At 37.5% G+C, this 24,466-nt stretch overlaps 3 protein-coding genes across 8 annotated transcripts; all 3 read left to right on the forward strand.

The window, feature by feature from the left end:
* Positions 1–9,184: 9,184 nt before the first annotated feature.
* On the forward strand, positions 9,185–11,038 carry LOC103455634 (uncharacterized). Of its 2 annotated transcripts, none has more exons than XM_008395212.4 (2): positions 9,185–9,344; positions 10,100–11,038. In XM_008395212.4, exons 1-2 carry the CDS (start codon positions 9,328–9,330, stop codon positions 10,869–10,871), a joined length of 789 nt encoding a protein of 262 aa, XP_008393434.2. In that variant the 5' UTR covers positions 9,185–9,327; the 3' UTR covers positions 10,872–11,038. The 2 variants fall into 2 exon arrangements, with proteins under 2 accessions (XP_008393434.2, XP_008393443.2); XM_008395221.4 differs by having other exon boundaries at positions 9,195–9,344; positions 10,183–11,038.
* A 1,968-nt stretch (positions 11,039–13,006) lies between these two features.
* Positions 13,007–20,204, forward strand: LOC103455624 (rab escort protein 1-like). 4 transcript variants are annotated; one of them, XM_029090012.2, is made up of 11 exons: positions 13,020–13,152; positions 13,625–14,464; positions 14,876–14,998; positions 15,479–15,578; positions 15,993–16,031; positions 16,142–16,385; positions 16,471–16,555; positions 16,783–16,984; positions 17,095–17,175; positions 18,302–18,445; positions 19,989–20,204. In XM_029090012.2, exons 2-11 carry the CDS (start codon positions 13,746–13,748, stop codon positions 20,034–20,036), a joined length of 1,785 nt encoding a protein of 594 aa, XP_028945845.1. In that variant the 5' UTR covers positions 13,020–13,152; positions 13,625–13,745; the 3' UTR covers positions 20,037–20,204. The 4 variants fall into 4 exon arrangements, 2 of the variants coding, with proteins under 2 accessions (XP_028945848.1, XP_028945845.1); XM_029090015.2 differs by lacking the exons at positions 18,302–18,445; positions 19,989–20,204 and adding an exon at positions 17,603–17,968 and having other exon boundaries at positions 13,007–13,152; XR_011573014.1 differs by lacking the exons at positions 18,302–18,445; positions 19,989–20,204 and adding an exon at positions 17,603–17,968 and having other exon boundaries at positions 17,095–17,364.
* A 370-nt stretch (positions 20,205–20,574) lies between these two features.
* On the forward strand, positions 20,575–23,822 carry LOC103418279 (protein RKD5-like). Of its 2 annotated transcripts, XM_070807909.1 has the most exons (6): positions 20,575–20,880; positions 21,038–21,287; positions 22,219–22,463; positions 22,735–22,782; positions 22,940–23,154; positions 23,447–23,822. In XM_070807909.1, the coding sequence occupies exons 1-6, from the start codon at positions 20,805–20,807 to the stop codon at positions 23,657–23,659; spliced, it is 1,047 nt and encodes a 348-aa protein (XP_070664010.1). In that variant the 5' UTR covers positions 20,575–20,804; the 3' UTR covers positions 23,660–23,822. The 2 variants fall into 2 exon arrangements, with proteins under 2 accessions (XP_070664010.1, XP_070664012.1); XM_070807911.1 differs by lacking the exon at positions 22,735–22,782.
* The last annotated feature ends 644 nt before the right edge of the window (positions 23,823–24,466 follow it).

Consider the following 24,466-nt stretch of genomic DNA (forward strand, 5'->3'; position numbering starts at 1 on the left):
TGAAGGTCTTTGTTTTATGAAAATACTATTTAGGGATTGAAGGTCTTTCTTTTATGTTTTGTTAAAAATATTGACAAAAAAGGTACTTGTGAAAAATTGAAGGTCTTTGTTTTATGAAAATGCTAATTAGTGATTGATGGTCTTTCTTTTATGTTTTGTTGAAAAAAATGGACAAAAAGGTACTTACAAAAATTTGAAGGTCTTCGTTTTACGAAAATGCTATTTAGGGATTGAAGGTCTTTCTTTTATGTTTTGTTAAAAAAATGGACAAAAAAGTAATAAAAAATTGAAGGCCTTTGTTTTATGCAAATACTATTTAGGGACTGAAGGTCTTTCTTTTATGTTTTGTTAAAAAAATTGACAAAAAATTACTTATAAAAATTGAAGGTCTTTGTTTTATGAAAATGCTATTTAGGGATTGAAAGTCTTTCTGTTAAGTTTTGTTAAAAAAAATTGACAAAAAGTACTTATAATTGTTTTATGAAAATGCTATTTAGAGATTGAAGGTCTTTCTTGTCACAGCCCGTCCCGAATGTTTATATTATTTTGTCCACGAGGGCGTGGAAATTACTATTTTACCCTTGAGCGTTTGGTGGTGGTGTGTGTAAATGGGCTAAGGATGTGGACCACGTGATTTCTTTCCTAAGTGTTTGGATCCAATTAGAATTTAAATTTTTATTTGTTTTGTTTGGTAGCCCAAATCTAGACCACACACACACTCTCACCCTCCTGTTGACCCTCTCTCTCTTCCCGCTCAGATTTCTTCCATTTTTCGTACAGTTGTACGGACAATCCCTTAACCAAAATTTTCATGCACGGATCGAGGTTGTGGTTGTTGTTTTCAAGTCCCTTGCAAGCTTAGGAACAGAGCCATACCATTAGTTTGGAGGTTGGACCTCGAAAACCCTAGAAACTCGCGAGCTCCGGTGAGGTGCATTGTTCACTCGACGTGATCACGAAGGTTTCAGGTAGTTTTGAGACTTAAGAAGGTTCTATTCTTGCTTTTCTAGCAAGTTGGATAGATTTTGGAGTGGTTTTGACGTTATAACGTTTGGGTTTTTATAGTTGCAGAGTTTGGCTGGTTTCCTCGAATTTTTTCGGCGAGATTCCATTGGTTTTAGGATCTTAAAGTGGTAAGATTGTGTTCTTCTCATCCTAAGCTTCATTTTGGTACAAATTTCATGAATTTTGGATGAGAAATGAAGAAGATATTGAAGTTTTAAGTTTTTCCAGTTTCCGGCGATCGTAGCGGTGGCCGGCGGCTGCTCCGACGAGGATCCCCGGAGAAGATGAAGAATATTCCGCCAAAATTAACGGAATATTCCTGACGACGTAAGGTAACATCGTAAGCTTCTGTTAGTATTTAATGGAATATTTCTGACGGCACTGGCTTGCGCGTGGGGGCGCGTCTGGCCGTGCCATTGCCAGAGCGTGAGGGGGCGGGGTACTAAAAAAAAATTTCTAAAAATATGGGGATGTTCCTGAGGTTGAGTAGGTCATGGTGGTATATTTATATACCCCAATTGAGCAATGTATGAGAAGTTATTACCTAGTTTTATTTATGTGCTTTAAAATAACGTTTATATAGTTGTTTCGCATATAGGTGAGACCTATCCTAAGGACGAGCGCAGTCAAGCGAGACTTGGGGGTTACGACCCTTTCACATATCAGTGAGTGGGCTTTTGGTTTTCAGTATATACTTATATACTTGGTATTTTTCCCAGAAAATGTGTTTAAATGAAATTATGTTTTGAAATGCCATGCCTATTGATTTATGCTTAGATTATGAATTTGTATGGTATGTACATTTGTGATTTGACGCGGTGGACGCCCAGGTAAGTACCAGGTGAGTTGTAGATTGTTATTATGAATTGATGATTATGTGAGATGTGTTGAGAACTTATGAACTTGCACCCCGGTGTTAGTGCTCCCGCCCGTGGTTAGGGCACAGTCCTTCACGTGATGTTCACCTCCCGCACCATACGCTCACCTTGGATCTAAGTTAGGTGCACAGTCCTGTTGTACAGACCACTATAGGTGGTTCTGACTCATAGGTGATCCGTGATTATTCGCACAATCTTCACGTTATCGTAGCACTAAAGCGTATTTACTTACACCCAGTCTTGTCGTACATACCGCTTTAGGTGGTTCCGACTCGTATGCAGACATACTTGTTGAGCTATAGGTTCAGCCGTACAGGCCACTTTAGGTGTGTAACATCCCACATCACCTAGGGGAGTGGATCTTGTAAGCCTTATATGTATATTCTCATCCCTACCTAGCACGAGGCCTTTTGAGAGCTCACTGGCTTTGGGTTCCGTAGGAACTCTGAAGTTAAGCGAGTTCGCGTAAGAGTAATCCCATGATGGGTGACCCATTGGGAAGTTCTCGTGTGAGTTCCCATAAACAAAACCGTGTGGGCGTAGTCGGGGCCCAAAGCGGACAATATCATGCTACGGTTAGGGGTGGGTTCAGTTTAAATCGGTTCGGTTTTTTGCCAAAACCGAAACCAAACCGAAATTTCAGTTCGGTTCGATTCGGTTCATTTTTTTTTCGGTTCGGTTTTTTCCGGTTTGGTTTCGGTTCGGTTTCGGTTTTTTGTTTTTTTTTTCAAAAAATGAAAAACATTCAAATTTTAAATTTTAACATATCCAACACAATTATAACATAAACATTCTAACTAGAATCAAAGACAATGAAAATAAACATTTAAAGTTGAACTAAAATCATCAATCAAGTATTCCAAAGTCCAAACTAACAACCTCACAACACAAAAATCGTACAAATGACTTAGAAAAGTTAAATTGTATGATATTGTTCAAAGATCAGGGTTGTTTGCTTGTAACTGCATGTTGACAACTTGATTAATAAAAGTAATGCGTGGGTGGATTTATTTAGTGTGTGTTGGATTCTTTTCCATCACAAATTACTCAAGTAATCTACCCAAAATAAATGTTTATGGATTCTGTTACATGTTATATGAGAGTAGATTTGGAAAAGAAAGCTGGAGCAGAAGTAGACAGTGCTATGGAGATGGATGTAGGTACTTCAGGAGGAGGTTTGGTTCCAGAACCTTATATGGGGGAGAAATAATAGGTTAGGGTTTAGAGTTTTTATAGGCCTTTTTTAATATTTTGAGCTTAAAGTTTGGCAATACATTGGGTTTAACACATTTTAACTTACAAATTGGGTTTAGAAAATAATACCCACAACAAATAATTAAATAAAAAATTTAATTTAATTAATTCGGTTTGGTTCGGTTCGGTTTGGTTCGGTTTCTAGATCACTAAAACCGAACCGAACCAAAAGAATTTGGTTCGGTTTAGTTTTTTCGTTCGGTTCGGTTTGGTTTTCGGTTTTTTGAACCCACCCCTAGCTACGGTGGTGGAGCGAGCCCGGGATGTGGTGGACCTCGGGCCGGGATGTGACAATTTGGTATGTATATTCAACCGTACATGCCACTTTAGGTGTGTAACATCCCACATCGCCTAGGGGAGTGGATCCTGTAAGCCTTATATGTATATTCTCATCCTTACCTAGCACGAGGCCTTTTGAGAGCTTACTGGTTTCGGGTTCCGTAGGAACTCCGAAGTTAAGCGAGTTCGCGCAAGAGCAATCCCATGATGGGTGACCCACTGGGAAGTTCTCGTGTGAGTTCCCAGAAACAAAACTGTGAGGGCATAGTCGGGGCCCAAAGCGGACAATATCGTGCTACGGTGGTGGAGCGAGCCCCGGATGTGGTGGACCTCGGGCCAGGATGTGACAATTTGGTATGTATATTCAGCCGTACAGGCCACTTTAGGTGTGTAACATCCCATATCGCCTAGGGGAGTGGATCATGTAAGCCTTATATGTAAATTCTCATCCCTACCTAGCACTAGGCATTTTGAGAGTTCACTGGCTTCGGGTTCCGTAAGAACTCTGAAGTTAAGTGAGTTGGCGCGAGAGCAATCCCATGATGGGTGATCCACTGGGAAGTTTTCGTGTGAGTTCCCAGAAACAAAATCGTGAGGGCGTAGTCGGGGCCCAAAGCAGACAATATCGTGCTACGGTGGTGGAGCGGGCCCGGGATATGGTGGACCCCGGGCTGAGATGTGACAAGGTGGATCTAGCTGATATATTATTTTTCATGAGTTTATTTCACCTGAGTTACTTATTCTGTTATATTAAGATATTTGGCATGACATATTCATTGATTTCGCTATTCTGAGCATGATTTTGATATAGATATGTATATATTCTATTTTTTGGGAAATTATACAGGTTTTATGGCGAGGGGTTAGAACTTTTGATAAATGAAATGGTTTTGAAAAGCTTTGTTTTTGCCTACTCACATTTTCTGTTTTGCGCCCCTCCAGGTTTTAGGTAGGAGTACTTGTTGGTGGCTTACGAGGATTTGACGGAGGTTCTGACAGATTATCACCAATGCAGGATCACCTTTGGGTGTGTATAATCAGTATTCGTCCTGCTGGACTGCACTTAGGCTACTTATGCTCTGATTGTGAACTCACACTTAATATCGCATTTGCACCTTATCTTATCTCGTGCTCTAGTTGTTTTGGTTTTTGTTTACTCGCATTTCTTATATTAATATTGCTTCCGCACTGTGCACATGGCTACGTCACCCTCACGTGACGGCCAGCATGCCTCGATCTAGGTCGGGGTGTGTCATTTCTTTTATGTTTTGTTAAAGAAAAAAAATTTATTGAGACAATACTTTTTAATTATTTCAAAGAGAAACAAATTTTAATAAAGTTTAAAGTGACATCATGGACATTTTCCCTGTTGGTGCGTAAGTGACCAAATTGCCCTTCTATGCGTGACTGACTTTGTTCAATTTCGTTCCAGTTTCTTTCTCTTTTTTTTTTACATTTGATTCGAGGATCTGAGTTCATGTTTGATTGTGTTATGAAGGAAGGTATTCTGACTAAAACCCATGTTTGAATTCTAATTACACATGGCCAGTCATCGTCGATTTCGAAGGCCGAGTTCGCGTCGTCGATGCTAGCAAGAATGTGAGTATGATCGTGAAGTTTATCTGCAAAAAAAATCTTGAACAATCATGGCCACAACTGGTTTTGTTCTCTTTGTTTCTTAATTTCAGATCTACAAAGGAAGAAAAAAGAAGAATGATAAGTCAAAAATGGGTCTCAATCCTTCTAATAATTCTTCAGTTGCACCAATTAAAATTCGAAACGAACCCAAGAAAACCAGGGAACATGAGAATTTGAGCCTAATTAGTCAAAGAATCTCAAACCTCATAAAGTTTTCAAAACCAAAATGCATGTTCCCAAAAATTACCTTAGCTAGTTGGGTTTGATTCACTGATTTTGTAGCAAAAAACCGTTTGTCAAACCAACTTGTAGAGTGAAAGTTCTTAAATTTTCTTTCTGAAACTTGTCCAAAGAAGAAGAAATGAATTGGAGAAGATGAAGTTGTGAATAATAAGGGATTCTGAAGGGGGTGACAAAGAGCAAGGAAAAGGATTCGGCGTGATAGTGACCGTTCATCATATATCGTGCGGTAAAAAATCATTTCAAAATATAAATTTAAAATTAAATATGGATAGTACTTAATAAAAACTGACCGTACGATGTACGATGAACGATCACTATCACGGGATCCTTAGGATTCCCAGAAAAAAAATTCGGCGAGGATCCTTTTCCGAAGAGGAATAAGAGGTTAGGAGGTGGGATGCGGGAAGGGGTATGTGGGGCCCACTTCCCACTTAATTTTTTAAGTTATTTTTTATTTTTAAATTATTTTCTTTTAAAAGTGTACAAACTGTTTCTACTAAAAAAAATTATACAAACTGGTTCTACTAAAAAAAATATACAAAACGGATTCTACATATATTTAAAACTAATATGCAAAAATGGTCGAGAAGATGCTGGACTGATGACATGTATGTTATTTCTTTGAAAGTATACAAACTGATTCTACAAAAATAGTTGAGGACTGGTTGAACTGATTCTGCAAAAATGGTTAAGGACGAGTTGAACTGATTCTGAAAATGGTCGAGAACTGATTCTGCAAAACTGGTCAAGGACAGGTTGAACTGATTATGCAAAAATGGTTGAGGACGAGTTGAGCTGATTCTGCAAAAATAGTCAAGGATTGATTGAACTGATTCCGCAAAAATGGTTGAAGACGGTTGAACTTATTCTGCAAAAATGGTCAAGGATGAGTTAAATTGATTCTGCAAAAATGGTCGAAGACAGGTTGAACTTATTCTGTGAAAATGGTCGAGGACGGGTTGAATTGATTTTGCAATAATGGTCGAGGACATATTGAACTGATTCTACAAAAATGATTGATAACGGGTTGAACTGATTCTAAAAAATGGTTGATGAGTGATTGAACTGATTCTGCAAAAATGGTCGATGACGGTTTGAACTGATTATAGTAATAAATTATACAAACTGATTCTACATATAGTTTGAAAACTGATTCTGCATAAATAGTCGATGATGAGTTGAGTTTATGACACATATTAATTTTGTTAGAATTGTGAGGGCTGAGTTCTATTAACAGCCTCAAAACCTTAGGTGTAACATCCCACATCGCTCAGGAGAGTGAATCCTGCAAACCTTATATGTACATGCTTATTTCTTCCTAGCATGAGGCCTTTTGGGAGCTCACTAGCTTCGGGTTCCATCGGAACTCCGAAGTTAAGCGAGTTCGCGCGAAAGCAATCCCAAGATGGGTGACCCACTTGGAAGTTCTCGTGTAAGTTCCCAGAAACAAAATCGTGAGGGCGTGGTCGGGGCCCAAAGCGGACAATATCGTGCTACGGTGGAGTCGAGCTCAGGATGTGGTAGGGGTCAAGGTCGGGATGTGACAATTTGGTATCAGAGTCAATCCCTGGTCGGATGTGTGCCGACGAGAACGTCGGGCCCCTAAGGGGGGTGGATTGTAACATCCCACATCGCCCATGATGGTGGATCGTGTAAACCTTATATGTACATGTCCATCTCTTCATAACACGAGGCCTTTTGAGAGTTCACTGGCTTCAGGTTCCATCAGAACTCCGAAGTTAAAGGAGTTCGCGCGAGAGCAATCCCAAGATAGGTGACCCACTGGCAAGTTCTCGTGTGAGTTCCCAGAAACAAAATCGTGAGGGCGTGGTCGGGGCCTAAAGCGAACAATATCGTGCTACGGTGGAGTCGAGCCCGGGATGTGACATTAGGGGTATGATTGGTAATTTAAAACAATGTTTCCATGTTTTTGGGCTCTTTAAAAACTAATTGAGTTCCTTTAAATATAGTGAAAGTTTTTGCCTTTATACATAAAGCTCCCTTTAAAATGACAGCAAAGTACTTATTAAAATTGCAGGTCTTTGTTTTATGAAAATGCTATTTAGAGATTGAAGGTCATTCTTTATGTTTTGTTAAAAAAATGGACAAAAAAGTAAGAAAAATTTGACGGCTTTTGTTTTATGAAAATACTATTTAGGGATTGAAGGTCTTTCTCTTGTGTTTTGTTAAAAAAAAATTGACAAAAAAGTATTCATAAAAATTGAAGGTCTTTGCTTTATGAAAATGCTATTTAGTGGTTGATGGTCTTTCTTTTATGTTTTGTTAAAAAATTGACAACAAAGTACTTATTAAAATTGCATGTCTTTGTTTTATGAAAATGCTATTTAGAGATTGAAGGTCATTCTTTATGTTTTGTTAAAAAAATGGACAAAAAAGTAATAAAAAATTGAAGGCCTTTGTTTTATGCAAATACTATTTAGGGACTGAAGGTCTTTTTTTTATGTTTTGTTAAAAAAATTGACAAAAAATTACTTATAAAAATTGAAGGTCTTTGTTTTATGAAAATGCTATTTAGCGATTGATGGTCTTTCTTTTATGTTTTGTTAAAAAAAATGACAACAAAGTACTTGTTAAAATTGTAGGTCTTTGTTTTATGAAAATGCTATTTAGAGATTGAAGGTCATTCTTTATGTTTTGTTAAAAAAAAAAGACAAAAAAGTAATAAAAATTGAAGGCCTTTGTTTTATGAAAATACTATTTAGGGACTGAAGGTCTTTCTTTTATGTTTTGTTTAAAAAATTGACAAAAAATTACTTATAAAAATTTGAAGGTCTTTATTTTATGAAAATGCTACTTAGCGATTGATGGTCTTTCCATTATGTTTTGCTAAAAAAAAGGACAAAAAGGTACTTACAAAAATTTGAAGGTCTTTGTTTTACGAAAATGCTATTTAGGGATTGAAGGTCTTTCTTATATGTTTTGTTAAAAAAATTGACAAAAAGTACTTATAAAAAATTGAAGGTCTTTGTTTTATGAAAATGCTATTTAAAGATTGAAGGTCTTTCTTTTATGTTTTGCTAAAAAAATTTGACAAAAAAGTGAAATTTACTTAAATGCACACCTAGTTGGCATGTTCAACTATTCAAATCGCTTCCAAGGTGATTGTGAACAGGTTGAATTCTATCATTCCAGCAATAATCATGTCTCATCAAAGTACATTTGTGCCGGGCAGGCAAATTGTGGACAACGCAATTCTAGCTAGCGCTTTAACACTTTCATTTTCAAAACAAGATTAGGAAAAATGAATTCTTAGCGTTAAAATTGAACATGAGTAAGGCGTAGGACCAAATTAAATAGGAATACATTTGGAGTGTACTGCTAAAAAATGGATTTTGTTCGGCAATGCGTGAATTTAATCATGTCCTGCGTCACCTTTGTCACATATTCATTCCTAGTCAATGGTGCTTCAAGGAGATATCTTCGTCCAACTTGGGAATTGAGGTAAGGGGACCCCTTTCGCCCTTATTTTGTATGGAGTAGGATTTTCTTCCCTCCCTTTCAAATCCCCTCTTATTTCAACTGTTATTATTCCAATCCCTTCCAAGCAACGTTAACTTCTGGCGTTTACTTCTTTATAGAGAGAGAATATAAAGAGGGAAGGAAAATAGAGAGATAAGGAGACAGGAAGGGAGAGGATTTGGAGATGCGCCCAAGGTCTTTCAGCTTTGATTGGCCAAGAGAGAGTCAAGGGCTGATTCAGCAGATATATAAAGCGGGCTCCAGTCGAATGGGCTTGGAATAAAGCCCAAAACATTGAGCCTAAGCTCGTTCTCAAATTTTAAAGATTGGATCAATGGGTCGGTTCAAAGCCCAAGAGACTGGTGAGTCACGGACCCAATAACGAGTCTAGGTCAACGGAGGCTCGTATATATCAAAGCTCGATAATCTGGTTTTCCTTTCGAACAATCGCAATTAGGGTTTTCTGGATCACACTAAAATCCCCAGAGTTTCAGTTCTTCGTTCTCCTTCAGAGACTCGAAGCTACCTTGGAATTCAAACCGCTGCAACCATGTACGGATCGAGAGGGTAAGCATAGTTCGATTTTGTATGCATCTGTCTGTTTCTTGCGATATAATTGATTTTTTGCTGCGTTTGTATCCTCTGAAATCTGTGGTTGTTTATCTTTGAACATAATTGATGTTTTTAATTAGGGTTTTGATGATTCTTGGATCAGGAAACTCAATCAAATAGATAAAATTGATCAAGAAAATTCAATGAAATAGGTAACATAATTGGGATTTTTTTTCGAAATCAAAGTAGAACACCTAGAGCTTGGCTAGTTCTTGGCCTATATGTGTACTTCATCGAATAAGTAGGCCGAATTTGAAACTTGAATTGTCTTTCGAGGACTGGAAATGTAGGTTAGGGAAAATGTTGCAGAGTTTATGATTTTCATGAGCAATATGTGACTTGAGCAAATAGTTCATATATTAGGCGGTGGCGTGAATTATTAAAGCCGTAGAGTATGTATGAGAGATTTGATTGCGTGAATGAGAGCGCGATATTTCTCTCTGTGAAATCCCATGTGATTGCTTGCATCTGTTAGCATAAGTAGATTGATATCTTGTTTATAGGAAAAAAGGGGTTTTCTTTGCTTTGCCATGCATCTGGGTTTATTTCTATGTATATTTGTTTGATATGGGGTTGGTGGATATGATTATTATTTATGTTGGAATATCAAATCTAGGGTTTTAGACATTAGGTGACAGGGAAGTGTGTGGGTCGGGTTCGGTTTTATTAACAGGTTGAGTGGGGGATTATCTCTTTTTTGGGTATTTAAGGGCAATGTTGGGAAGCGGGGGGGTTTCGGACGGGTACGAGGTCGGCTCAAAGAGACCAAGAATGATGGATCCCTACTTCGCAGTGAGCAGCGGCGCAAGTGGCTTTCATCCTTATGGCTATGGTGGGAATTTTCAGCCCCCAGTTTTTCCAGTGGCCCGTCTCAGGGGACTTCCATTCAACTGCACGGATATTGACATCTTCAAGTTCTTTGCTGGACTGGATATTGTTGATGTGTTGCTGGTCAACAAGGGTGGACGGTTCTCAGGAGAGGCCTTTGTTGTTTTTGCTGGACCCATGCAGGTTGAGCTTGCTCTACAGAGAGATCGGCAGAACATGGGTCGTAGGTATGTCGAAGTTTTCACTTGCAAGAGGCAGGAGTACTACAAGGCTGTTGCAGCGGAGGTAAACCATGAAGGAATTTATGATAATGACTATCAAGCAAGCCCTCCTCCAACTAAATCAAAGAGGTTCAGCGACAAGGAGAAAATGGAGTACACTGAAATATTGAAGATGCGCGGCCTCCCCTTCTCAGCAGAAAAATCTGAAATTCTTGAGTTTTTCGGAGAATTCAAGGTTGTAGAAGATAGGGTGCATATTGCCTGCCGCCCGGATGGAAAAGCTACCGGAGAGGCATATGTGGAGTTTGTCTCTGCAGAAGAGGCGAAAAGGGCAATGTGCAAGGACAAGATGACAATTGGTTCGAGGTACGTGGAGCTTTTTCCATCGACACCAGATGAAGCTAGACGGGCTGAATCCCGATCAAGGCAGTGATTAAGCGCTATGGTCGCGGATTTAAGGTTTAGATCTATATGTGCTATTTCCATTGTGTGGCTTGGGCTAAAACATTTTTCTCTTTAGTTTTATATACAAACAATAATTGTTGGTTAAGTTTAAGTACTTGTGCGAACAAAAGGAAGATGACGTTTTATTTCGTAGCATCTCCTCCCACAATTGTTGGTTTTTTTTTTTTTTTTTTTTTTTTTGTTTAACCTACTTAGTGTTTTTGTGCTTGGTCACATTAAAATGTGAAAGAACTCGCCTTGCGAAAATCTAAAAACCGTCATAAAATCTATTTTCATGGAATATTGCGAAGTTGTTATTAATTTGTATGTTTTCAAACTCAAAAATTAAATTTGATAAAAGTGGTGCATTTTTTTTTACTTAATAAATTGAAAGATCGCTTCTGAATGACAATATATTTCTAATCGCACACGCAAAGTCTTTTGAAATTTCATTAATCTCATTTTTCACAGAACTCACTAACCATACACATCAAGAAGAGTATTATGTAAATGTAATGGGCAAAAAGAATTTCATTCCAGCTGAGTTCTAGCCCCCCCTCTTTTCTCTTATAATTCTTATTAATGTTTTGTTTTCAAGCTTAAAAATTCATTGAAAAAGAATTACTATTATATGTGAATCAATCATTTGTAAGACCGCTTCTGAATGACTTATAAAATTCTGCTTGTCATGCAAATAATTCTTTCGCATAAACTCCACAAATCTTGCTTTTTGATATATAAAAAAAAAAGAAAAAAAAAGAAGTTATGAGTTTTAATTGGTTATGCAAATTTTACAATAACCATCATATAACATATTCTGATGAAATTTATGCCCCATCATAAGCGTCTTAAAATACACGTAATATGTTTAGAACACTGTAACATGTTTCGAAGATGTTTTAGCCAACAAAAATTTGTCTTGGCTATGTAAAACGTTGCGCTAGTATTTTTATTGGTGTTTTTGTTTTGCAAGCAACACCACACAATGTGAGCAAGTTATTTCTTCACCCGGAGTTAGGGGTGGGCATTCTCACGGGTTACCCGACCAACCCAAGCAAAACTAGTTGTGTTAGGTTTTATCTTTCAAATTTGATTTGGTCATAACCCACCCCCCGTGTGAAAAGGGGTGACATTCGATTTATTAATCCTCAGTTCCGTTGGTATTCGACCCACCGACTTGTATAAATAGCAGCAAGAGAAATGTTAAGGAGACTTGTATCAAAATAGAATTTTGTCACCTTAAATTTTGGCATGATGTTTTATGGTAATGATATGAGAATTAATCTTAAACTGTGAGTTGATAGAAAATTTATACAAATTTAACTACAAAAGTCCCCAGCATTTCTCCTAACGGCAATAACTTTTAAGTTTTTTAATTAAAATGATTCATGAGATTTGAATAACTCTTTATTTTGTTCATGAGATTTGAAATTATTAGAACTGATTCCTGAGTTTGTCTATCATTGATCACTTTAGTTCTTTCATGAAAAACCTTCCTTACATAAGGAGAAAATGACAAAAATATTCTTAATTTTGTCAAATCATTTTGACTCATTGTTTACTAAATTAAGCTTGTCATTAACAAAAATATTTCACGGAATGATCAAATGATTGATGGTGAAAAAAAATTAGAAATCACTTATATTAATTTCAAATCTCAGAAATCAAAATAAAGAGTTATGCCACATTCATAAACCATTTTGACTAAAAACCTGGAATTGGATCCTCGCCGGATCTAATTCTTGGGGATCCTAGGGATCAACCCATATGGGTCGTTGATCAAAAATTGTGCGATCACAATTTTTTTCTTTTTTATATTTTTCACGCAAAACGAGACTATTTTACTTTTAAAATATTTAATTGTGACCGCACGATTTTTAATAAACGGTCTACGTGGGTTAATCCCTAGGATCCCAAGTAATTAGATCCGGCGAGATCCAATTCCTAAAAACCTTATCTTTTTTAAATAGTGGTATGTAGATCGGCATGTTGCATGCGCTTATAATTTTGACTAAAAACCTTATCTTTAAAAAATAAAAATTAATGGAACACTTCCGTACTATTTATTTTAACAAAAAAATCATATTTTTATTCTATAAAAATTAATCTTAATATTATTCACTTACAACACATTTTTATTATTTTCGTTAAACCTCAAATTCCCAAATCCTTTTGGTTAGTTTTTTATTTTTTTTAATCACCTGCAATCTCGCATTAGAATTCTGCGAGCTATTTCGCTGCGACTCTTCGTCCTCCTTCCGGATTCCCCAGTAAGTTTTAACGACCTTCAATCCACCGTCTTCCTTAAACCGATTTGCTTTTATTTTTCCATTTTTCGGTTCCGGCTTCTCGAATTTCATTGATCTCAGCTGCCCATTTGCTCTGTAATCTGTATTTCTTATCTTCCGATTGGTTACTGCTTACATTGCACTTACAAATCTGATTTGATAATTTAGTAAATATAAAGATCGAATCTTTAATTTAAGTAGCTAAGCAGTTGACGTGCTTTTAATAAACCCATGTTTGTTTGACTGAGAATTTGAGATCTTCTACTCTTTTGGGCATGAAGTGAATTGCTAGTGATGTAATTTCGATATCGAAACGGCCCCCAAATGGATAATCTGCTATAAGAATCAATACCCACAACTTATTTTTCTTCGAAAGTTAGATATCTGAGCTTAGTTTTGTATAAGTATTGTATTAACATTGAGTTTCTTGTTTACTTGCTTTGTTATCTTATAGGTTTGGTTTGGATTGTGCGTATTGGCGTGCCGGGTCTGTTAGTTTTAAGTAAATTTATAGTCTCTGACCTTGCAAAGGCAGGGTCTTTAACTGATATTTGCAACCATATCGACCCAGTGCCATGAGTGACTCATCTTTGTACGATCCAATCGAACTCGAAACCACCACCTTTGACCTTATTGTTGTTGGGACAGGCCTCCCTGCAACAGTAATTGCCGCTGCAGCCTCTGCTGCCGGAAAAACTGTCCTCCACCTTGACCGGAACCATTTTTATGGCAGCCAGTTTGCCTCTCTTCACCTTGATCAGCTCACCTCCTTCATAAATTCCCATGCTACTCCGCCCTCTACCATCATCGATACTACCTCTACAAGTATTAGCCATGATTACACTGTCTTAGATGTCACCCTCCGATCAGTATACTCCAGCATTGAGACTGCCAACTATGCCCCAGAAATCCTTGCAGATCAGTCCTCAAAGTTCCTTATTGACCTGGGCGGGCCCAGGGTTTTGTTTTGTGCTGACAAAGCCGTTGACCTTATAGTTAAATCGGGTGTGGACTCGTATTTGACCTTCAAGAGCATTGATGTGAGCTTCATTTGTGATGAGAGTGGGGGGTTATCCAATGTGCCAGACTCTCGATCAGCAATATTTAAAGACAAGAGCCTGAGTCTTATAGAGAAGAATCAGTTGATGAGATTCTTCAAGCTTGTTCAGCAGCATTTGGCAGCTTCCGCTGGCGATGATGGAGGGAGTGAAAGTTCAAAGATTTCCGAGGAGGATTTGGAGAGTCCCTTTGCTGACTTCTTAAAGAGGATGCGATTGCCACCCAAGATTAAATCGTACAGATTACATTGCCTTTCTCTCTCTGTTAGTGACAGTACTTTGTTCCCTTGCCTTGTTGAGATTACTCTACTTTGCTGTGTTTATAGATATTTCCATTGCTTCAGCAGGCTGTTACTGTATTCTGGCTATTGAACCATTTATAGGATACCCCATTAGTATGCTTGTTATATTGTTTTTATGTAAAAAAGAAAAACAATTGAGTTTTTATTTTTTAATATGTTGTTTTCCCAACAAACTAAGCACAAGTAGTCTTTTTAGTAGACTACATCAAGAAAGCAGCTGGTTCTTTTTTATCCTGAAAATTGTTTCTATTATTGCTCTTCATATCCTGGAAACTGTTCCTTCACTGCCTTGGATAGTTCTTGTTTTCATTATTCTGAGAACTTGTGTCATTTTCTTCCATATAGGATTATTCTGTATGCCATTTCCCTGGCAGATGACGATCAGGACAGCTTGGAAGTTTGTAAAACTGTACTTAAGACAAGAGAAGGGATGCAGCGTTTAGATCTCTACCAAAAATCAGTTAGAAGGTTAGTTGTCTCATTTTGTTTTGTACTTAGAACATTTATTCTATGATGTTTTAGTTTCTGTGTGAAGTACTATTGTAATGATGCTCGACCTAGTACCTATATGGTATTGATACTATGTACTAAACGTGTTTGCTTTGTATATTATCTAGCGACAATTTGAAGATTGCTAAGAGTTATGTTTTTCAGTAATAAAAAAATTGAAGAAACGGTTAAATATTTGACAGCCATGGTTTATGATTATAGAAAATAAGTTCATCTATGTAGAAGGAAAAACAAGGAGTAGAAATGGGTAGTATCCTGTTGATGTCATTGAAACTTATATGTAAGAATAGGGACTGTTCAAATTTAGTGTTTTTCTTATTTGAACCTAATGATTTCAGTGTATCCCTTGACTCAAAATTACGCGCTTCAAATTTATACCAAAGAAGATATTTAAATCTGTATGCTACAAGTAGTTTCTTTATCGTTCTTTTTTCTTAGGTTTCCAAATGTGCCTGGGGCTTTGCTATATCCGCTTTATGGTCATGGTGAGATGTCACAAGGCTTTTCCCGTTGTGCTGCTGTTAAAGGTTGCATCCAAGTAAGTTCAAGTTGAAGTATTGCTACCTAATTTCGAGGAAAGTATCCTAAACTGTTGTTGGCCTGTCCATACTTCTTCGTATCTATCTGTCTTAATTCTTTATTTATTGTTGCGCCCACATGTGCTCTCTTAATTAACTTTTTTTCAATATGTTTTTACTTTCTTGAAAATTTTCGGTTTGTCTCTGACTGTATCTTCCAAATTTGTGAATTATATTACTTTCAGAAAGAACATTATTTTAGCTTGATGTTATAGCTCTATTGTTTCACTTTAAAATGGGATGGACTTATGTTCATGTGCATTAATTCCTGCTAAAATGAGTCAAAGCACGACGTTTCGCTGGAACTATATATGCACAAACATACATCTATATTGCTGCATTTCTTACCTGTATCTGAAACATCTCTCATCCAGGTTCTGCGAATGCCTGTGACTGCCCTGCTTATGGACAAGGTAATGGGTGTACTAATGATTGTTCATACTATAACATATTTACTGAAATAAACTATTGTTACCAGAAAGTTTCAAATAGTTGATGTGTATCATCGCTCGAGCTTTTGCAGGAAAATGGGCAATATAAGGGTGTTAGATTAGCTTCAGGCGAGGAAAAGCTTAGTCATCTGCTGGTTTTGGATCCAACCTTGACAGTCCGATTGCCCCCCACTTCATCTTCACCAGATTTGAAAGAAACTCTTCAAGTTTTAAATCTGAAAGATGATAAACGAAAGGTGGCCAGGGGAATATGTATTACAACCCGTTCCTTGAAGCCAGATGTATCAAATTTATTGCTTGTATATCCTCCTAGATGTAAGACTTAAATCTGGTTATGTTATTTTGCTTCTTTGAAATCGACTACTAGAACTAAAATTGCTTGTCTCAATTCCTCCCCCAGCTTTGTTTCCTGAGCAGGATACTTCAATCCGGGCTATCCAGATAGGTGGCGGTTCGGACAAATTGGCTGTTTGTCCATCAGGCATGTATGTTTATGATCTGGTTTCCTGTAGTTACGATATGAAACTGTCTAGTTACTTGGTTCTACTGCCTAGATGTTACTGAATTTAGGTGGCTAAAAGGAGTTATTAACAGTTACCACTCCTTCTTTTGTGATCGTATGGATTAGATTTAAATGGCAAAAAAATTTAACCCACCCTCAAACTTTTGAGGAATCTGTTAAGTTTGACTTTGTTTGCCTTCTCTACTTCAGGTTTGTATTATATTTCTCTGGTTTATGTGATGATGCTGAGCACGGGAAAAGGTTACTACATGCGGCCATGAACACACTTCTCACTCTTCCTATATCTGCAAATCCTGAAAGTGGTTCCGCAGTTCAAAGTGAAGATGCAGAAGTAAAACCCACACTACTTTGGAGTACGTTATACATTCAGGAGCTCACAATGGTGCACAATGTACGTATGGACAAAAGTTTGTTTCCCCGTAAATTCTGTCTTGCACTTGTTTGATGCTGTTTTGTTCTTGGCGCTGTTTCATATCGAGCTATGATTTACATTGATTTCAGGGTGAACATGAAAACATCTTCTTCACTCCCGTGCCAGATGGAAATCTTAACTACAATGATCTCGTAGATTCAACTGCGGCGGTACATATTCTTTTAACTGACTATTTTTGCTTCATAGCTCTTTATGCTTAATTACACGTTACCTTTCACACCTAATTTTAACCCTTACGACTGGTTTGGTATTGCTGTGCTTTTAAAAAAAACTGCTTTTGCTGTGCTGTGAGAATAAACTCATTTTTGCTGCATCATGTTTTCAGCTTATTTTCACAGGTTTGGTATTGCTGTGCTTTTAAAAAAAAACTGTTTTTGTTGTGCTGTGAGAATAAACTCATTTTTGCTGCATCACGTTTTCAGCTTATTTTCACCCAAAACTGTGAAAATAAGCTGTTTTTAAGTATTTACCAAACACTTTTTTGAGCTCGGCTTTTTTTTTATATCCACTTTTTATAAAAGCACCCCAGTACCAAACCAGTACTAAATCTTGGTGTTGGATGCTGGTTCTCGACAGCTTTTCCAAAAGATGTATCCCGATGAGGCATTCTTTGCGGAGACACCCTCCTCGCCGGAGGAGCCTGAGAATCCGGAGGATGATACCGAGCTTAATCTAGATGACTAATGGAGGTTTGTCAGATTCAAGTCAGTGTATACTGCATACTGGGGGTCAGTAAATCATCCCCACAACGCATTGCCACATGAATATGCCAGCTGTGGAAATAGGACTTGTAGCATCTTGTACTCTATAAGCAAGAAAATAATGTCCCTTTTTTCTTCCAAGATTCTTGCAATTCCCTACTTACATTGTTTGTCAAGATTGCATTTTGCCTTTCAATTTTGTTGACAAGAAGATATTGAAAATGAAAACGTATATAGGAAATTTCTGGCTCAGGAAAGATCTTTTGTCAAGCCGGCTGTTCATAAGGGCTGGTTTGATATTGTTGTGCTTTGAAAAAAAAAAAAACTACTTTTACTGTGCTGTGAGAATAAGCTCATTTTTGCTGCTTCACGTTTTCATTTTTTTCACAAAAAACTGTGAAAATAAGCTGTTTTTAAGTGTTTACTAAACATTTTTTTGAGTTTAGCTTTTTTTTTATACTAACTTTTTATAAAAGTATTTCTGTACCAAACCAGTACTAAATATCGACAAACATATTGGGTCGGATTAGTTATTTGATCAGGCGGTCTGATCTCAATAGAATTTGCAATTTAGAGAAACAGAAAGGCCTTACATGCAAAATACATAAGAAGCACAGAACTCCCGGTGGTCCAACCGTCCCTACCATCCAATCCCATCAAAAGTTGTGCATCAATGGCTGTTTCTGCTTCAATGGAAGTTGCAAACATATCGAACAAGGTAAAGTTAATTAATTAATTATTATTTCCAGCTCCCATTTTCGCCACTTCTCAAACATTCCCAAAGTAGTTGCTAACGTTTCGTGACCAAGTTTTATTTTACTTTGACCAAAATGTCCCTGTCACTTTTTCCAACTATTTGATTATGTCCAGTGTTTAAATTTTTTTCTATATGGTAGACACTTTCGCGGAAGAAAAAGGACGGTGAACACACAAAAGTGAAATTTTTTTTTTTTTTGTGGATTTTTTAGCATCTTATAATTTAAGGTCAATTACTGTGCCAACATTATAAAATGTTGTACTAAAAATATGGAGAGTTCGTAAATAATCCCACTTTATAGATAGATCCCTTTAGCATTTCTCTTCTGTAAAAATATAGAAAAAATCGGAAAGATATGAAAACGGAGGTGAAGTTTAAACTTTACAAGATATCAGAGAAACTCTTAACTTTCAGATAATCGATAGATTTAGTTGATATTTTCGACATATGATTTATTTAGTTGGTATCAGAATTCGAACCTACGTCAGGTCATATAAGAACTTAACTCATTTCTACCACTGTGATAAAAATCACTTATTCTAAAATTTCATTTTAAATATCCAAGAAAAACCAATTTCGACATGTATATATATTTGGGAAAGGGATCCTCTCCGTATCATTTTCACCAAGTTCACTCATTCAGATGATTGAAATTTACTCCAATGGTTAAAATTATTTTAATTTTTAAAGAAGTTCCTTAGCCATTAGATTAAATTTTAATGTTCCGGATAAATGAACTTGATAAACTTGAATGAATGGAAGGAATTAGAAAAATATCCCTTTCCATATTTTTTACCGATACCGATATTTTATTCGCGGGGTGCGTTTGGTACGTGGGACGGGACGGAACGGGACGAGGCGTTCCGTCCCGCGTTTGGTGCGCCAAAAATGGGTGGAACGGGTTGTTCCACGGGACATATTTTGGGTGTTTTTGCGTCCCACCTCCCTCTGGAACGGGTTTGTTCCACGTCTGTGGAACACAATGTTTTACCATTTTAAGACAAATATACCCCATGTCTTTTTAAAAAATTACACCTTCGTTCCGTCCCGTCCCTTCCCGTCCCGTCTCGTCTGCGTACCAAACGCACCCTAAGGGTGCGTTTGGTACGCAGACGGGACGGGACGGGACGGGACGGAACGGGACGGGACGGGACGGGAAGGAACGGGACGGGACGGGACGGGACGGGACGGGACGGAACGAAGGTGTAATTTTTGAAAAAGGCATGGGGTATATTTGTTTTTAAATGGTAAAACATTGTGTTCCACAGACGTGGAACAAACCCGTTCCAGGGGGTGGAGGTGGGACGCAAAAACACCCAAAATCTGTCCCGTGGAACAGCCCGTTCCACCCATTTTTGGCGCAACAAACGCGGGACGGAACGCCTCGTCCCGTTCCGTCCCGTCCCGTCCCGTCCCACGTACCAAACGCACCCTAAGTGCGAGTTTTTATGGCATAAAGAGGTACCGTGAGGAATGACTGATGCACTTTATTGTCATTTTCCAGGTCAGAAGAGAACAGAGGTTGGCGTGGCAGTCCGCGTGTATTAAGTAGCTACATGACAAAATCATATATTTTCTAATTTTTCGAAGAAAAAATAATCAATTTATTGTACAATTTAGCCTAATTTTTTCCCTCTTTTAATGTGAAAATATTGTTGTAACTAAAAAACCATTCACAAAGAAAATTATATATTTTCCTAAATAAACACAATTTTTACCATGAAGATTTTTATAAAACTATTAAGCGTACGTATAGATTATGTTTGAAGAAAATGTTAAATCAGAAAAACGTTATTATAATTTAACGTATTTTTTAAAAGAGCATTAAGTTCCTGAATGCTTAGGTTACGTTAATAATTATTACTGTAAAACTATTAAAAATATATATAAGTTTGTTGTTTAATTAGCACAAGAGGAAGATACGAATTTAGACCACTTCTAATATTGAAAAAATAAGTATTACATTTAACGCAATTTAAAACTCTGTATTAATTCAGGAAGTTTATAGATTTGATAACATTAACTATTATCGTCAGTCGTACCATGTTTTGATCGAGGCCATTTTAATTTTATTTCAAATTTCAGGGAGAAAAAAACCTGGAATTATAGAAAAGGGCAACAAAAAAAAAGTAGGAGAAAAAAATTACAAATTTAAGAACTTGTTCCAAAATTCAAAGCCTGGGTTTTTGCATTCGTTCATTCCATTCCCTCTCTCTCTGCTCACCGCTTTGAGCTGTCACTACTCTAGCAGCAATGCACTAGTCCTTCTTCCCTACTTTTACCACCCCCACAGCACTATGATCTTCTTCTCTCCCTTCTTATGGATTCCTGTGACTGTGATTGTGAACCCCATTTGCTGAGATCGCTCCTCGTCTTCAAGAACACCATCAACCACGGTGAGTTTATCAAAACCTACCATCCCCATTCTCCAGTTTTTCGTTTTTCTATCCGTAGATTGAATCTTTCTGCTCTTCTGCTTGTTGGGTTTTGTTTGTTTTCTCATTTTTTTGAAAAAAAAATGGTTTTTTGTTTTTGTTTTTGTTTTTTTGGCAGAGTTGATCAGGAGCTTGCATGTGTACGGATTGGATGAGGGGAAGAGAAATGAGGTGGAGAGAGAGTTTGTGTTCAGAGAAAATGGGTTGTATGTGGAGCTGCCAGCTGAGCCGCTTTTGAGATTGATGAAATTTCCAGCTTCCCAAGTGCTCCAAGGGCATGTCAACGGCTGTTGGGTCTGCATTTTAGCATTTCATGAAAATTCACCACCTGATTTTACATGCATTCCCTCTATACTTTCAGTCTCCAGGTACCCTTTCAGTCTAATGAATTTAATCTTATGTTTTTTCTCTGTTATTGATGTTTTTCATGCTCTTGTTCTTTTGGTTGGGGGTAGTCATTGTTTGTGTTTGTGTTTGTGTTTGAGATGCAATAATTGCAGTATTAACCAATTACGGATTTGTAAACATGTCGTTAGAATGACTAACTTTATGTTTAAGCCTGTAAATGTAGAGGAGATTGGTTAGAAAAGAAATTCATGGTGGTAGTCTCCTCATTTCGCCGTTGGAAGAGTTGGTGGTTTGTTGAAACTCTTTTGTTTTTGTGCGGCTTTATATTCCTTTTTCAGGCATTGCCAATCCTAGTTAACTAGGTACTGACAAATGAGTAAAGATGTCCATCTTATCGGGTTTCAGTGCCCGAGAAATTCTTCCAGGAGCCAGTGTGTGAAGCGCCCCTATCGCATTTGCCCCTTGCGTGCTTTACAAGGGGTGCGTGGAACGCCCTTTCAGATTTGCGCGTATGTGATCAGTTATTATGAGAAGCGTAACGCGCTGGTCATGTTACCTGTTTTATGTTAGAATTCGTCCAGCCTGGCTTGAAGAGATTGAATGATAGTCAAGTGTGAAACCTTCATTAGTGTTGAAATATGCTCGTAACGTCTATGCTCTTTCAAACTTAATCAGGAGGGTCTACTGTTGAATTTGATGTGCATCCCCTGAGGTATTAGCAGTTCAATATGAAAATTCTCTAATTGAAATTTATCTAAGAGTCTTAGAGTTCATCGAGTGATCTCTTCCTCCGCTCTATTGATTGATATGTCGTTACGATAGGATATGAAAACATATTTGGTAGATATCTCCGTTTTCCTTTTTTTTTACGTTTCCCAACAAAACAATTGATCTTTGCTGAATATGTAATCCTAATCCTAATTCTAACAATATTTTCTCCAAATCTTTCAGAAATCCGAAGTTGAAGACAATTCCAAAATTGTCTAATGATCTTCAGATAATTTTTGAGTTGAGCTGCAAAACGGATGACAAAAAATCATTGCAAAGGTCACGGCAGGAAACAAGCCAAGTGAGTAATGACAGTCACCACAAATCAAGAAGGTCGCCGATACCTGATCTGGATCTGAACTCTCTTCCTAGCCCCATCACAATGTCTGATTCATCTGAGGATCAAGAAAGTGGAAGAAGTTCACCAGGTTAGATGCCATGGCTTTCAATTATTGTTGCCACACATTGCTTTCTGTTCTTCAGATTCATTTTTGTAGTTGTTGCCAAGGTAGAAATGTTCAAATATCTATGCAGTATGCATCCTATGGGTTTTTGTTTTAATTTTTTTATTTTTTATTTTTTATTAATGGCATTGGAGTATATGGAATTTCTCTTAGCAGCAGCTTACTTAAGAATGCTGCTACGTAAAAGTGATGCATATCTTGAATTCTGACTGTCATTTGTTAATGTATAAAAAAGGTCGTACCCAGTGCACAAGGCTCCCGCTTTACACAGGGTCTGGGAGAGGTGAATGTCGGCTAGCCTTACCCCCATTTATGGAGAGGCTGCTCCCAAGTCTCAAACCCGAGACCAAAAATCTTTTTTCTTCAATGTTTGTCCCCCAATTAAAATACTTCTGCATTATTTGAATTTGATATCTCATAGGTTAGGTGCAAGGTTGCAGGTATTACAGAGAAGAAGAAAAGGGCGCCAAGTGGACGCATAGCAAATATCGCTTTATCAGATCTGGCAAAGTATTTTGATCTACCAATTGTGGAAGCTTCGAGAAATCTGAATGTTGGACTCACCGTACTTAAAAAGAAATGCAGAGAATTTGGCATTCCTCGGTGGCCACATAGGAAGATTAAATCGCTTGACAGTCTCATTCGTGATCTTCAGGTCTGTCCTATTTCCCCGTCCTGCTATGTTCACTCACTTTCCATTTTAGTGAACATTCACATGATTGTACTAAATGAAATATCTCCCAAACTCAAAGATATTGTTACTTTGCTAACTGGAAATGGGCAGAAAATGAGCGCCAATAAGTTCACGTAAAGCAGATGAAAGATAGGTGTAAGGAATGAAGACTTGAATATGCAGTAGGCTGTATGCATGTATCGACGTATTTTCAGAGTCACATATATTGGCACCTATTTTACGTGTTCAGCTGTTTATATATATGAATGTGCAGGAAGAGACAGAGATCCAACAAAAGGAGAACAAAGCCGCAGCCTTGGCAGTTCTAAAGAGGCAAAGGATGCTGGAGAGGGAAAGAGAAAGTATAGAGAGGCGACCCTTCTTGGAGATGAAGACCGAGACCAAAAGATTCCGGCAAGATGTTTTCAAGAGAAGGCACAGAGCTAGAGCTCTTAGAAGCCAGGGCCTATCAACCTCTTCCAATTAAAGCATCTGTATAAAGTATTAGGAGAGCTTTTGAACTCGTTTCAAAATTATAAGAACTTCTAAATTCTGCTTTTCTTGCATTGGGGCTCATGGCTCAAAGCTCCCCCCTTTAGTTTCTGATATTACTTTTGGTAAATCAATAAATTTTATCCCTAGTTCTGGTATTGCTTTTGTGTTCGATGACAGTTTATGACATGTTCACTTAAGTTGAAACGAGATAGAATGAATGTTGGAGTTATTCTAATTTTTAACTTCTCGTAGCACACGGGTATTGGAAATATCGATTCCTGACTTCCTATGTGGCTCATAAATTATAAACTGCAATCCAATCCCTGAAATATCATGAATTAGATTGATATAGGGGCAGTAGTTGATTTCATTCTCATTCCTGCTCTCACCTACTTTTGGCTTTCTTGATTCACGACTTCTCTTCTAAGTAAACAAACTTGTTAGTTAGTCGATTTCCATTTGAGGTTTTGGAGCTCCTTACATCTTCCAGTCAACTTTTTCTTGCTTTACAAGTCATAGTTGTGGATGCAAATTTCCGTCATCTTCTACTTTGACGAAAATGCATCTGCAAAATAATACCACCTAAAATTAAGGCAAAAAGCCTCATGCGGTCATGATGAATGGGGGCTTTGGTCGAAGAATCTCCGATACCAATGTTAGAATTCTAAAAAAATGTATTTAGGAGCTTATGGGTATCAAATGACTTAGCATTTAGTGAGATAAGAGGGATATTTATAAGAGGGTGGCTGGCCATATATGGTAGTAATTGGAGAATAATTGTAAGATGTTATGTGAAATA

The sequence above is a fragment of the Malus domestica genome, chromosome 02, assembly GCF_042453785.1.
Source record: "Malus domestica chromosome 02, GDT2T_hap1".
In the NCBI taxonomy this organism is placed as follows: Eukaryota; Viridiplantae; Streptophyta; class Magnoliopsida; order Rosales; family Rosaceae; genus Malus; species Malus domestica.

Excerpts from the sequence above, each read along its gene's own strand:
- LOC103455624 (XM_029090012.2), top strand. The coding sequence starts at position 13,746 with ATGAGTGACTCATCTTTGTACGATCCAATCGAACTCGAAACCACCACC. Across the intron at positions 15,579-15,992 it reads CTGTTAAAGGTTGCATCCAA|GTTCTGCGAATGCCTGTGAC; the intron begins GTAAGTTCAAGT and ends TCTCTCATCCAG. Across the intron at positions 16,386-16,470 it reads GCTTGTATATCCTCCTAGAT|CTTTGTTTCCTGAGCAGGAT; the intron begins GTAAGACTTAAA and ends TTCCTCCCCCAG.
- LOC103418279 (XM_070807909.1), top strand. The coding sequence starts at position 20,805 with ATGGATTCCTGTGACTGTGATTGTGAACCCCATTTGCTGAGATCGCTC. Across the intron at positions 22,464-22,734 it reads AAGTGGAAGAAGTTCACCAG|GTCGTACCCAGTGCACAAGG; the intron begins GTTAGATGCCAT and ends TGTATAAAAAAG. Across the intron at positions 22,783-22,939 it reads TTACACAGGGTCTGGGAGAG|GTATTACAGAGAAGAAGAAA; the intron begins GTGAATGTCGGC and ends GCAAGGTTGCAG.